At 26.5% G+C, this 14,156-nt stretch overlaps 2 protein-coding genes across 2 annotated transcripts; both read right to left on the reverse strand.

Annotated features, from left to right (window-relative positions):
- Positions 1-4,395: 4,395 nt before the first annotated feature.
- Positions 4,396-5,628, reverse strand: LOC136086430 (ATP-dependent DNA helicase PIF1-like). The gene has a single exon (XM_065808727.1). It carries the CDS (start codon positions 5,626-5,628, stop codon positions 4,396-4,398), a length of 1,233 nt encoding a protein of 410 aa, XP_065664799.1.
- Positions 5,629-11,729: 6,101 nt separating this feature from the next.
- On the reverse strand, positions 11,730-12,182 carry LOC136086431 (deoxyuridine 5'-triphosphate nucleotidohydrolase-like). Its single transcript, XM_065808728.1, has one exon. The coding sequence runs from the start codon at positions 12,180-12,182 to the stop codon at positions 11,730-11,732; it is 453 nt and encodes a 150-aa protein (XP_065664800.1).
- Positions 12,183-14,156: the final 1,974 nt, after the last annotated feature.

Raw genomic sequence — 14,156 nt, forward strand, 5'->3', positions numbered from 1 at the left:
ACTACCTTGTCGCCCTTTTTAATAGCTTCTTTTCTTTTTTCCATATTTTGTTTTACCATTTTTTGAGCTAATGGATAACGCCATAGAGGAAGCACTTTGTAAATTTTTTCAACAACGCATCCACAGCACGTAGTCAACCATATTAAAGTGTCTAAAAATTCACAAGTCTCATGTGAACTTAATTTCATGACCAATTTAATAGTTTTGTCTTTTTCTATACCGTAGGTTCCATTGTTTTTGAGATAACGTTTGGATACAATTTCAGTGGGAGAATAATCTTGAAAGGATATAATTTCTTTTTCTACCATGGGTGAAAAACCTCCTACTTGATCTTGATACTCTGGTTTCATAGTAATTTGACAATGCACTAAAGCACTCGTCGAGAAACCGTTTAAATTAACGCGATGATATTTTCGAATCACATCGTCTAAAGTAATACACTCCAAATCAAAAGAATATTTCATGTGAAAAGGTAAAGGTTTTAATTGAGCTCCTCCGTATTGTCCGTTTTCGTCCATAAAAATTAAACAACCTCTCAATTCACTGTTTAATTTGAGTTCTTTTATTTTAGGTTCAAAGTAATCTGTATCAATGGCAAACTTTTGCTTACCGTTGGTGGACATACCGCCTCGAATACTCTTTTCAATCATTTTTTGATGTTCGTTGGTTGGAGGAAATTGAGCCGGAATTAAACTCATGGTAGAATTGAGTTTGCTGGTATAACTAAAAATGCTAACATGATTTAGAATATGAAACTTTGTAAATTGAAATGTTCTTTCGTCAAAGTCAATCATAACAGAACCTAATACGACCGTATCGAGCACAGTATAGATATGCAATAAGGATTTTAAAGTTTTTAAATTCAAAAAGTTCCACAATTTTTTAACACCTTCGTAAGCTTCTTTCAATTTTTTAATTTCTTCTTGTAAGTTTTTAGACTTCATTAAATTGTTTTATATTCAATGTTTAAGAGTTCGTCTGTTATTTGCGAGTAAGGAAATAATGTTTTTTTAATAAAACAGTTTTTAAACTCTAAATTGTCGGTTAAATCATTTACTTCGGGATGAAAAGGTCGTAAATAATGCAACATAGTGTTGACAATTTGATGTTGTGCTTTTTGTGACAACATACTACTGGCCTGTTCTAAGGAACAGTTTAAAATTTTCAAACTATCTACAATTTTAATATGTTTACCGATGCAAATAATATTGACTTTGCTTACATTTTTAGATATAACAAAAACATCTTCCATGTTGCTGTATTTTATAAAAGCATTAAAAGGTGTAGTTTCAGATTCTGCCAAATGACCATATAACGGAATATCCAATATTTTTTTTAAACCTTCTACAATCATAATACGATTATCAAAAGAAGCATTGTGAGCAAATATAGGACAAGACAAATGCTGACTATATCTACCTAAATTTTTGTTGCAATAATCGTGAGCTAATCCGTACACTTGTCCTGAAAAATGATCGTGATCAATAACAAGATAATCTTCAAAAGCGTTAAGAAAAAATTGACATTTATTTAAAACTTTTTCTCGATTTTTTTCATCTTGAATAAAATCAGTTAAACTAAATTGGGTTTCAAATTGTTTATTAAAAGCAACCAACATGGTGTGATACCATAATTCATAGACGGGTTGCTTGAATTTTCTCATGAGAAACAAAAAATGAAGGTTGTCTGTATATTGTTCACCACTTTCGTTAATACATTTGCGAAAGATTTTGATTAAAAAGTAGGGATCTTCTAACAACTCTATATCTTCTTGATTAAAATAGTTTTCAAATTGGTGTTCGGTCATGATAAGCAAAGACAATTGTTTCATATAATCTACAAGTTCAGCAGTGGTGATTCTCACATAATCACTCAATAAACCGTTAGTGGCAGGTAAGTATTGAAATTTTTCCCACCATCTACAACAAATGTAATACAAAGTGGAGACTCGAAATAAATCTTGTTTTATTTTTTTAGCATCGTTGTCGATTAAATAATTTTGAACGTGACAAGGTAACATGAACAATTCTAATCGTCCTACTCTTTGAAACACCATGTTTACAACTTGAATTCGTTTGTCGTTATAAATGCGAAATTCATTATGATTTAATCTTTCCATTTCTTGAGGAGTCATGTGAGAGAATTTATTTTTATAAACATCAGATTGACGTATTTTATCTACGGGAGTTCTACAAATAGTACAACAAGGATTTTCTTCTTGCCATATTAAATCTCTTTCTTCACTTGATATATTTAAATTTTCAAAACGCGGTAAACATATTTCATAAGTAAATCGAACCAAAGTATCTGCTAAAGCAATGATATCGTAAACTCTCAATTCCATTTTTAATTTTTCATTATTTTCACAATTTAGCTTTTCCCACAAGATACGTCTGTGTGTCTTGTGAAGTAAAGAAACTCCTGGTTGAAAATAGTCTGGTAGACAAGTTAAAGGATTTCTTTCTAAACTTTCAACCGTATTTTCATAATAAAAAATCCATTGAGTAATGACTTGACCTTGTTCGTCCAAACCAAAACATTCTCTTGCTAATTTTTCATGAATACATTGAATCACAATGGAATGACAATAATAATTCAACTCAGATAAAGGTTTGACTTTGGAAGTAGCATTTTCTTCAGACTTTGTAATACTCGTTTCACAATCGAAAGTCATTAAAAAAGGAAACAAGTTTCTACTCGTACACATGAACGAATTCTGTGGACGATAGTGAGTAATGCAATCACCGTATGTAAATTTGTCCGGTTTATAATAACCTTCGCATTTGTGTTTTTCTGTGGTAAATTTTTGTCCACAATCAGAACATTGAAACAAAACACGTGAGTTGTTAGAACAAAAATACTTTGTAGAAAATTTTTCATTCAACATGCTTATAGCGTGAAAAGAATTATTTTTTTGAAAAATACAAATTTTGATCGTGTTGATTGTTTTTTTCCGTTCATTGGCTTTATTTCTTTCTTCGTCGTTAATAAATACTCTTTGAGAATCTTGATCGTCTTTGGTAATGTTTGCGCTTTCGTAAACTACTTTTAACAATTCTGCAAGAGAACTTTTATATTGTGATTTTAATTTTGAATGCAACAAACGAATTTTGGTGTTTTTTTTGTTAACGGCAAAAATTTTAATGTTAATACGATCAAAAGTGCTTTCGTAAGCAAAACAATGACAAAAATCAATCAAAGTTTGAAATGACATATTTTTAGATTTTTCTTTTATTTGTTGTAAAACGTCTTTCCACGCTAGAACATTTTGCTCTTCTTGATCTTCAAAAAGAAGTTGTAAAATATTTTCTTCAGAATATAAATCTGTAGTGTTTTTTTCCAACACTTTTCTATTCCATTCTTCAATGGTGCTCACATTCCATTGACGAATCAACAAAGACACGAGAAAAGCAGAATAAAAACATAATCCTAGTTCAAATAAAATACTATAATCTAAAAACATTTTCTTTTTTTGTTGATAAGTCAGAATAGTATAAACAGTACTTTTTAGTGTTTTTTCCCATTGTGTTAAAGAATGAGGTCTATACCATTCACCAAACCATTCGTCTATTTCTATCTTATTTTGTTGTTTTTTTTCGTAATAAGTTTTGTTGTGTTTTTTCTTTTGGTTACTTTTTCTTCGTTGTTTTAGTGTTTCTTTCTTTTTTTCATAATAAGTTTTGTTGAGTTTTTTCTTTTTTTCAATTTCTTCATTTGTCATGTGTTTTTTCTTTTGGTTACTTTTTCTTCGTTGTTTAAGTGTTTCTTTATTTTTTTCATAATAAGTTTTGTCGAGTTTTTTCTTTTTTTCAATTTCTCCATCTGTCATGAGCATTTTTCTTTTAAAACCAGACAATTCAAAATCTCGTAATTTCATCATGGATCTTTCTGTTAAATTGGATAAAGTTTTAATTTTAATATTACATAATCGTATTATCTTCCATCCGCTGTCGTTTTCTAAAACATTAAAAACAGCTTGCACATTGGCATCTTGAATAAAACGCAAATTTGTCGGTCCTTCTAAAGGTTTAATAAAATAAACAGGTGAATTGTAACAACGTTTCATTATTTTACAATAACCATTTTCAATAGACTTGCAACACAAAGTAACAATATTATAACCCAATAAGAAATTTTGAAACAAGTCAGCAAAAAGAATACTGTTTTTCATTTGTGTTTCAAATCCTTGCATTGTTTTTTGTTCAACATGATGAACAATTTCATCAGGACTTTGAGTTTCAGAATAAAGTTGTAATTCTTCTACAATATCTTCATCTTTATAACGATCTTTAATGTAAAAAAAATGTTCCGTGTATATACTGTTATTACTAAAACGAGTTTCCTCAGTTTGATATTCAAATTTCATTTTTTTAAGAATCTAAAAAAAAAAAATTTTTACATGTATTTTTTATAAAATTCCAAAACATCAGAATCAACAGTAATACTTTTAAATAGTGTTCGTAAATCAAATTTATTATTAATAATTATAAATATATCGTTAATATTGCAAACTCGTGATAAAGAAACATAATAAAGACTATTAATAAAAGCCTTTGAATTAAATTGAACAACGGCTTTATTCATGGTACTTCCTTGTGCTTTATGAACCGTAAAAGAAAATGCTAATTTTAAAGGCAAACCAAATCTTGAGCCCACGACAGTATGAGAGCAATCTAAAATTTCTTCTTTGACACATTCAATTTTGACTTCTTTTTTATTCATCATCACCCAAACTGCATTACTTTCTATTAAAATAACGGTACCAATAGTACCATTGCACAAACCTTCTTCCACATTAATATTTCTTACAAGCATCACAATAGCACCTATTTTAAGACAAACAGCTGCCGGAATTTGAAACGAGCATGGAATATTTCGATTTTTAATAACATCTTTAGCATAAAACCAATACCCTTCTTGTTTGATAGTTTCCATTTTTTGATTGTTATAAACATCCACTTCGATGTTTCTAAAAAACAATCTTGTATATTTAGAGTTTAAATTTTCATCTTTTTCAAAACAACGCGTCATAAAATAATCAATAGTTTTGTCTGAAACTTGACCAACACGTAGTTCATTTAAAGCTCCAAAAAATTGTTCGTCGTCTTTTTGTCTAAAACATTGAGTTAAAACCAACACTTCTGTCATGTAGTGTAGCCATATTTGTGATTTAAAAACAAATTGACCTGAAACAGGTGGCAACTGAAAAAAATCACCACAAGCAATCACTTGTATACCACCAAATAATTCATCGTAACATTGTCTAATTTCACAAGCTATCGAATGTAATAAATCAAATGTTGAAGCGCTAATCATTGAAATTTCATCAATAATTAAAACATCAGTTTCCAACCATGTTTTTTTAATGTCTTGATGCATATGTCGTTTATAATAATCGACACTTTTAACACCAGTTTCTATACCAGCAAAAGCATGTATGGTGACACCATTGATTAAATAAGATGCTTTTCCTGTCCTCGCTGTAATATGTATTGTTTTATAAATTTGTTCGCTTTGAGCTATTTGGTTGACAATATAACTTTTACCGCATCCAGCACCACCAGTAATAAAGAAATTCTTTCCTTCATCAAGCCATTGAAGTGCTTTTTGTTGTTGCAAAGATAACATTTTTTTTTATTATTTTGCTGAAAAAAAAATATTTTTTTTGTATTTACTGAAAAAATTCATATAAGAATATTTAATAAAAAAGAATAACAAAATCACTTTAACATTTAAATTTGTTCGTATTTTAAATAAAAAGTCACTATCGTTTTCGTCTAACAAAAATTTCAAAGATGCCATTTCCTCGTCAGTTAAAATTTTCTTTCTCCTCGTCAGTTAAAGTTTCGCGAATTTCTTTCAACAAAGAATTCATATTTACAATCTTTTCCAACATTTTTTTATTTTCATTTATATTATTCATCTAAAAAAAAAAAAAAATTTATTTCGAATATAAAAATATTACACCATATTTTATAAAAAACATCATATATATAATGTTTCTATTGATCAGTTTTTCCAATTTAGTTGAAAAATTGTTTTTGTTCCCATTAACAAGTAATAAAAATTTCACAGCTGACATTTCATCTTTGTTCAATACGTTTATTTGTTCATTTTGTTTGTTTAATAATTCCAACAAGTTGTTATTTTCATTTATTTTATTCATCTAAAAAAAATTGTCAATTAATATACAGAATCAAAACATTTTTCACAATATATAAATGAACAACTTTCACCATCAAATTCTCTATACTCATCACACTCTTCACATTCGTTTAAATAATGTTTACAATTTTCAATTTCTTTACATTTTTCTTTTACATCGTTTAAAACATCTTCTTTACACTTTAATTTAAAAAAATCATAAAAACATTCAAAATTTAAATTCAAATAAATATGATAATGTTTTTTAAATATTGAAAAACCATCAAAATCAATATATGAGGTACTCGTTTCATTTCTTGAATGAAAAAATTATCCCACTTGTACTCACCATACCATTGACATCGACTACATAAAATTTGTTTTGAACTAATCGCATGTATTCGAATTTCTTCCAATGTAGCTGGGTGAGCTCGATTGAATTGGTATATTTTTTCCATCAAAAAATCCAAATCATTTTCTGTTAGTTGCATTTTTTATTATGTAATCTAAAAAAATAAAGAAAAAAAATACATTAATAAAAAAATAGTTACTTTAACGAATCCATCGATATACCAAATTTTTTTTAAAAATACAATTGTCACACAAATGTTCAAAAACACAATTGTCACACAAATGTTCAAAAACACAATTACATTTAACTAAATCACGTATTTCTTAATTAATAAGAGCAAAAATTTTGTTTAATAAATCAGATGATAAAGCAAGTTTACTAGAAGCTTTTATTATCATAGTGTAAAATTCTTTTATTGAATCCTCACAATAACTACAACATAAACAAAGAAAACGATAATCAAACACAGGATCGTATTCTCCACATTGACATTCAGCCAAAAATTTAATCTTTTTCTTTTTATTTCTATAAATTTCAAAGAGTTGTTCTTTAGTTAAATCCATTTTTTTTGAAGCTGTATCCACACAAGAACAACAAAACATACAAAGAAATGATGGTTTGTATTCGTCACATTGACATTCGGTTAAAAATTTCTTTTGTTTTTTATAATCTTTTAAAATAATTTTTTTAGATAAATTCATTTTTTTTGAAGCTTTTAATATAATAGAATAGTTACACCACGATATCTCCTCTTGTTCCATTTTTTTATTATGTAATTTTATTATGTAATCTAAAAAAAATACAAAAAAATGTATACAAAATTCGTTATAAAAAAAATAAACAAAATAATATATACAAAATTTAAACAAAATATAAAAAAATTTTTTTATTATTTAAATATAACATGAGTTTGTTTAAACAATCGTATTTAAAAAATGTTTATATTGTTGGATAATCAAGATTTAAAATTGACAATTCGTTTCCTATTCGTTTACATTCTTGACACATATCGAGCATATCACAAGTGCAAAAAGCCAAATAATTCAAACTTTTCTTTGTTTTTTCTGACAATTCCAACAAGCTCAATGTATAATTTTCCATTTTTTATTATGAAAACTAAAAAATACAAAAAAAAAATGTATACAAAGTTTTAAACAAAAAAAAATATAAACAAAATGCTATAAAATTTAATATAAAAAATTTTTTTTAAATAAAAAAACAAAAAAAAATATAAACAAAATACTATAAAATTTAATATGAAAAAAAATTATTAAATAAAACATTAAATATTACAAAGTTTTAAATAAAATTCCATATACAAAATATCATTATTCAATTTCTTGATACTCTCGTTTTCTTCTTACAGAGTCTCTTTTTTCTGCCATTACAATCTCTCACAATCATTCGACATTTCTCACACAAATTATCTCTTTTGCAAACACACGAAGCTAGCTGATAAATTTCCTGTTTATAATAACGAAAGTTTTTTTTCGTCAACACTTCACTGAATCCCAATTTTATACATGCTAATTTTATATTTTTTTCCATTTTTATTATGTAATCTAAAAAAATTTAATATAAAAAATTCAATATTACAAAGTTTTAAACAAAAATACCATAAAAAAATATAATTATTTGTTTTATTCTCGCTTTCTATCTTTATTCTGTCTTTTGTCTGTCATTATCATTCTAACATATAAAAAACGAAGCATATCATCTGTTTTACAATCACACAAAGCTAAGTTATAAATGTCTTTTTTCATCAAATCTTCAGAATAACCCAATTTTTTGCTGGCTAATATTATGTTATTTTCCATTTTTTATATAAATCTAAAAAAATAACAAAAATTCAATATAAAAATATAAAAAATACAAAAAACACATATACAAAGTTTAAACAAAATTCAATATAAAAAATACAAAAAAAATATGTATACAAAAATTCAATATCAAAATTTAATTATTTATCCATATAAATCCATCTTTATCCATATAAAAAGGTTGTTCATATTTCAACACATAATCTCTATTTTCTGAAAATAATATTTCCAACACAATCTTTTTACATTTTCGACACATATCAACCGATTCACAAACACACGAAGCCAAACTGTTAATACCCCGATAATGATAACAAAAATTATTTTTCATCAACACTTCACTGAATCCCAATTTTTGGCAAGCCAACTTTATATTTTTTTCCATTTTTTATTATGTAATCTAAAAAAAAATACATTTTTTTAAAAAATTTTAAAAAATTCTTCTTATTTCAGCATAAATGTAACAAGCATTTAAAATACAAAATACACAATTCGATATACATTCACATTGAGCTATTTTACATAGAGCTTCATAAACAAAATCAGGTTTTTTACAAATAAATAAAAGTGTTGTTTTGTCAAGTCCTATTTTTTTAGCTACTTTTTCACACATTTCAGAAGCTTGTTCACTCATGCGCCAATCTTCTAATAAAAATGCTTCCAAAATTTCTTTTTCTCTTTTAAAAGTTTTTTCTTCTGAATATTTATCAACTCGTAGTTTTTTAGGTTTAATTTGGTGCACTTGTTTTACAAATTCATCAAATTCATCTTGAGTCATTTCTTCTTGAAACAATTCTTTAAGATGATAATCTTCCAAACTATCTTCTCGAAACAATTCTTTAAGATGATAATCTTCCAAACCATTCATAGAATTCAAATAAGTTTGTCTTATACATTCTAGAAGAAGATTGCCGTAACGAAAAGCATTGTTGTCGTGATCAATAAGAGCAAAGCTTCCATCTTTATTTTTAACAATTTCAAATTCACAAACCACAACCATTTTTTATTATGTAATCTAAAAAATACAATAAAAATTATAAAAAAATGAATAATAATTTATCTAAAAATAATATTATTGATGACAATTTTTTTTTCCACATTCATTGCATAAATAAGTTTAGTCTTTTGACATTCTTTATGATGACACAATTCTATGTATTGACAAATTGTTGGTGTTGTTGCCATAATGCTGTTTGTTGGTCGAACTATTATTTTTACCATTTTTTTATTATGTAATCTAAAGAGAAAAAAAAATTTAATCAAAAAAGGTACTCAAATATTCCATTGTTTTTAAAAAAGAAAGTTGTAATTCTTCGCGAATACCTATTGTTTTTTCAGTCTTGTTGACAAAAGAAAAATGTTTCATTATTTCTTTGCGAAATTCAGGGACATTTTTTTCAATATACTCAAACATAGCCACATCTCTTTCTTTTTGTTTTTCTTTATCTTCTTCTACCTCTATTTTAAGCCATTCAATATTTTTTTGATTTGTCGTAAATAATTTGTACATGGCTTGATAATACAGTTGCAAAGTTCTCAATCTGTTTATAAAACCATCTTTTTCAGCATCTTTTCGTATTAAACGGTTCAATTCATTTACTGCTTCATTGTTATCGTGAAAATCTTTAAAATCATCACCATATTCAACAAAACATTTTACTATTTTATATTCAGCAGCAACATCTGCGTTACGTTTATCCAACTTTCTATATTTATGAGAGATGTATTTTCCACATTTATAATCTCGAAAGAATTCCATATTTTTTATTAGTTTACCTAAAAAAATACAAAAGTTATTAAAAAGTATAAAAAAAAATCAAGTTACTCGATATAAATATTTATAAGAAGAAGCGTAAAACAATTTTTAATTGTTTTTTTTAATATTAATCTTTCTTCGTGCTTTGAAATGTAATGAAAATTTTTCATGTCCACGTTTACTTTCATATAAGAAAACAAGGCTTCATCTCTTCTTGCAAATTCTTCCTTTTCTTTTTTTACAATAAATTCGTCTTCTTCAATCGCAGCATTGCAAGTGACAATCATGAAATTGAACATCTCTATTAAAAACTGACGTATATTGAGATATTTTTTGATGAGCTCGTTATTTTTATCTATAATTTCTGTTATTTTATTAAGTTGTCCCACTATGCCATCTTGATGATCGTCGTTAGTTAAAAATTCTTTAACAATAACAAAATGAAAATAAAAAACAGGTGATAATTCTTCCAAAAACTTCCACAATTTCCGTTCAGAATGATGAAGTTTGTAACATTTGGTAATCCATTTGATGTGTTGATCAGACCATTTTTCATTATCCATTTTTTAATTAGTTAATCTAAAAAAAATAAAAAAATTATACAGATAAATGTTTAAATTCATAATTTAAATCGTGATTACATTCAATATGTTTATAACTAAAAGTTAACAATTCTGAAAAAATTTCTGCAATGGTTTTTAAACTCGTTATATAATTATAAATACAACTATTCTTTTCCATTTCGTTCATATCCTCAATCACAATATCTTCTATATTTTCCATAAGTAATTTTTCTCTATCGCCACAATCAAGTTTAATTTTAGAAAAAATGTCCAAATAGCAAACTAGTTTATTTAAAGACATGACTTGAATTGTTTGTATAAAAGAACTTTTCATATCATTAATATCTTCCATTACATGAGTAAATGAATCCATATGACGGTTACCAACAAAACCCATTATATTTGATAAACGTCCATATTGTTCTTCATCATGTTGTAAAATAGTATCCCAAGCAAAGCGTGTAGACCAATCCATTTTTTATTAGTTTTTCTAAAAAAATAAAAAAATTATAAAGGTGCATCATTGGTGAAAATAAACGATGACATAATTTTTTACTAATCTAAAAAATAAATAAAAAATATACAGAACAATGTTTATACAGTTAAAATTATAAAAAATGATACACTTCATTTATACAGTTAAATGATTAAATTGATATACTAAATTTTGATTACATTTAATATGTTTATTAATAAATGTTATTAATTCTAAAAAAGTGTTTTCGATAAATTGTAAATCTGTTAAATAATTTTCGTCATCTCTTATATTCATTGATAATATCATGTTTTTCATAGATTGACATTTTTCATAAATACTTTCAAAAACAATCAAATATAAATTTGATAAATTAGTTGCTTGATAAATAATTGCTTGATAAAAGTTCGTCTTCATTTTAATCGTATTATCGACTACTTCACCAAATGAAATAGCATCATAACCGTTACCTACAAACAATGATATGTTTTTTAAACGAGTATGTTGTTCAACATCAATTTTTCTAATGTCGTTCCAAGCGTCCAAAAGAAGGAATGACATATTTTTTTACTAATCTAAAAAAATAAAAAAATTTTACAAAAATATTTTACAAAAAAAATTATTTTCCTGTGGAACCAAAACCACCCTTTCTTTCTACATTTTTAAACATTGGTATTGGTACTTGACGAGCGAAACAACCATCTATTTCTATTACATCTTTTATAGCTTTATACATTTTCACAAAACCCATTTGAGCAACAGCATCACCACGTTTAATAACATAATCTTTTTCAGAATGATTCATCAATAGAACTTTAATTTCGCCTTTATAATCAGCATCTATTACGCCTGGAGCATTGAACACTACAACACCATATTTGAAAGCAATACCTGATTTTGAATATACATGTCCTGCTAAATTTGAATCTATTTGATCAATATAGACTCCAGTACTTATTAAAATACGTTGATGTGCTTGAAGTATAACATCCTTTATGCTTCTTAGATCAAAACATGCGCTCTCTTTTGTTTCATAAAAAGACTTTTCTAAATTATCTCTTATTCTAATCATCTTGTTTAGTTCTTGCTGACTTGACCAGAAGATGTTAATGATTTGATTTTTTTCAGAGTCCTTTTTATATAAAATAGTAGTCATAACAACATTATCTCTAACATTAAAAAACAGAATTAAAAGTATAAAGTACAAAGTTTAAAGTTCATCGTACCACACATTGAACTTTAGACTCTTGATTAAGGGATTAACATTTTTCTAAAAAACTTGTTTAGTACTTGTTTTTTTAATCTCTCTTTTCAACTGAAACAGTATAAAAAGAGTTCATTTCCATTTCAAAGTTCATTCACAACACAACGAACATCAAAAAATGACAGAGTTTGAAATTGTTTACTGCAATGATAACAACTATGTTAAATTTGCAGATCTAGCAGCTGTTACTTTGTGGCTCATTGAATTTAAAGAAGAAAAAAATGTGAAAGAAAAACAATATTCTACTGTTCCTCTTAAACCGTTGGCGCAATTTAACTTTAATAAAAAAGAATTGATTTACAAACCAAAAAATGAGGGTTGTGAAATCTTGTTTCCATGGAGATATAGAGAAATGTGCGATCTCAACAAAACAAATTATTTGTTTAGATGCGAATTGAAATTGACTAAAGACGACAACACATTTAAAATGAACAAAGGTGAACTCACTAATAATACGGTGTTTAAATTTAATCATAACAAAATGACCAAAAAAGTATTGGAAAGTTTGATGATGGCTATGCAAGAAGCTCAAAACAAAGCCTATATGCAAGTAGCTTACCCTAAAACTCGCATATTAAAAACGATCGATTTTAGCAATTTTAGTATACGATTAGCCAAAGAAGAAGACGAAATTTATACTACAGAATATGCAAGACAGTTGGCTATAGAACCATCTTTTCATAATTCGTTAATTAAAAATGGCGTTTCACGAAATTTAAATCAAAATTTGAAAAGAGCTTCGCTCGAGCTTGCTGAAATTGAAACAAAAAAAACCAAAGTCGAACCAGAAGTACCAGAAGTACCAGAAGAAGAAGAATAATTTTTTTTTTTAAATAAAAATTTTTGTAATTTTTTTGATTTAAAAAACCTGTTTTAATATTAAAAAACTTGTTTTTTTTAATCTCTCTATTTTCCTATATAAAGGGTGAAAAAAAATAAAACGCTAGTTCATTTGTGAAAGAGAAAATGACTAGCAAACAACTCGACGAAAGTCTTATCAAAGCTGTTCAACTTTTTTATCCAGATAATGAATTACATCCTATGTTGTTTGAATTTCACCATTTAAATAACACGTATGAAGAATGGCAAGACATTATCTTTAAGTATTTAAAAAATTTTAACTTGGAATTAAACTTGGAAGAAGAAAAATTCAAGGATTTATATTATATTTTTATAGCTAAAGACTATGAAAATAGACTTGATTTGTTTGAAAAACCATCACGACGTTATATGAATTTTGTAGAACAAGCACCATCATGGAGAACGAACATGCTCGAAGTATGTCGCCTGATAAACGATGATTTTTTAAATGTAATCAAAACAAATGTAGAAAAACAACACGAAGAATTAAAAAAACAACTAGAAGACTTTCTTAAAGTATATAAACTTTATTACAAATCAAAAAACATGGAAAAGCAAACTTCGTGGAAAAGCAAACTTAAACCCACTTTAAAGTATTATTTTTTATTTCCTTATCTATCTAACAAATGGGAATATGATCAGTTGAAGAAAAATTGTAAACTGTTAAATTATGTTGTTCCAGCTTGCATGGATCCTCTACCTTGTTTTTCGTTTGACGATAAAGTTTTTCATAATGGTTATTATACCCTATACACACCCGTTCCTATTTATGAATATTTTATACAAAAAAAAGTACATCAAGAAGGAGATAAAGTGTACATTTACAAAGCCTTTGAACGTTGCAATTTTCACGAAAAAAGTTTAATAGAAATGTTTCCCACAGCTCAATGGTTTTTTTTCTTTAAAAGAAATTTTAACATT

Source organism: Hydra vulgaris, chromosome 10 (assembly GCF_038396675.1).
Source record: "Hydra vulgaris chromosome 10, alternate assembly HydraT2T_AEP".
Lineage (NCBI taxonomy): Eukaryota > Metazoa > Cnidaria > Hydrozoa > Anthoathecata > Hydridae > Hydra > Hydra vulgaris.

Bases quoted from the DNA above. Each gene is read 5' to 3' on its own strand.
- LOC136086431 (XM_065808728.1), bottom strand. From the start codon at position 12,182: ATGATTAGAATAAGAGATAATTTAGAAAAGTCTTTTTATGAAACAAAA.
- LOC136086430 (XM_065808727.1), bottom strand. From the start codon at position 5,628: ATGTTATCTTTGCAACAACAAAAAGCACTTCAATGGCTTGATGAAGGA.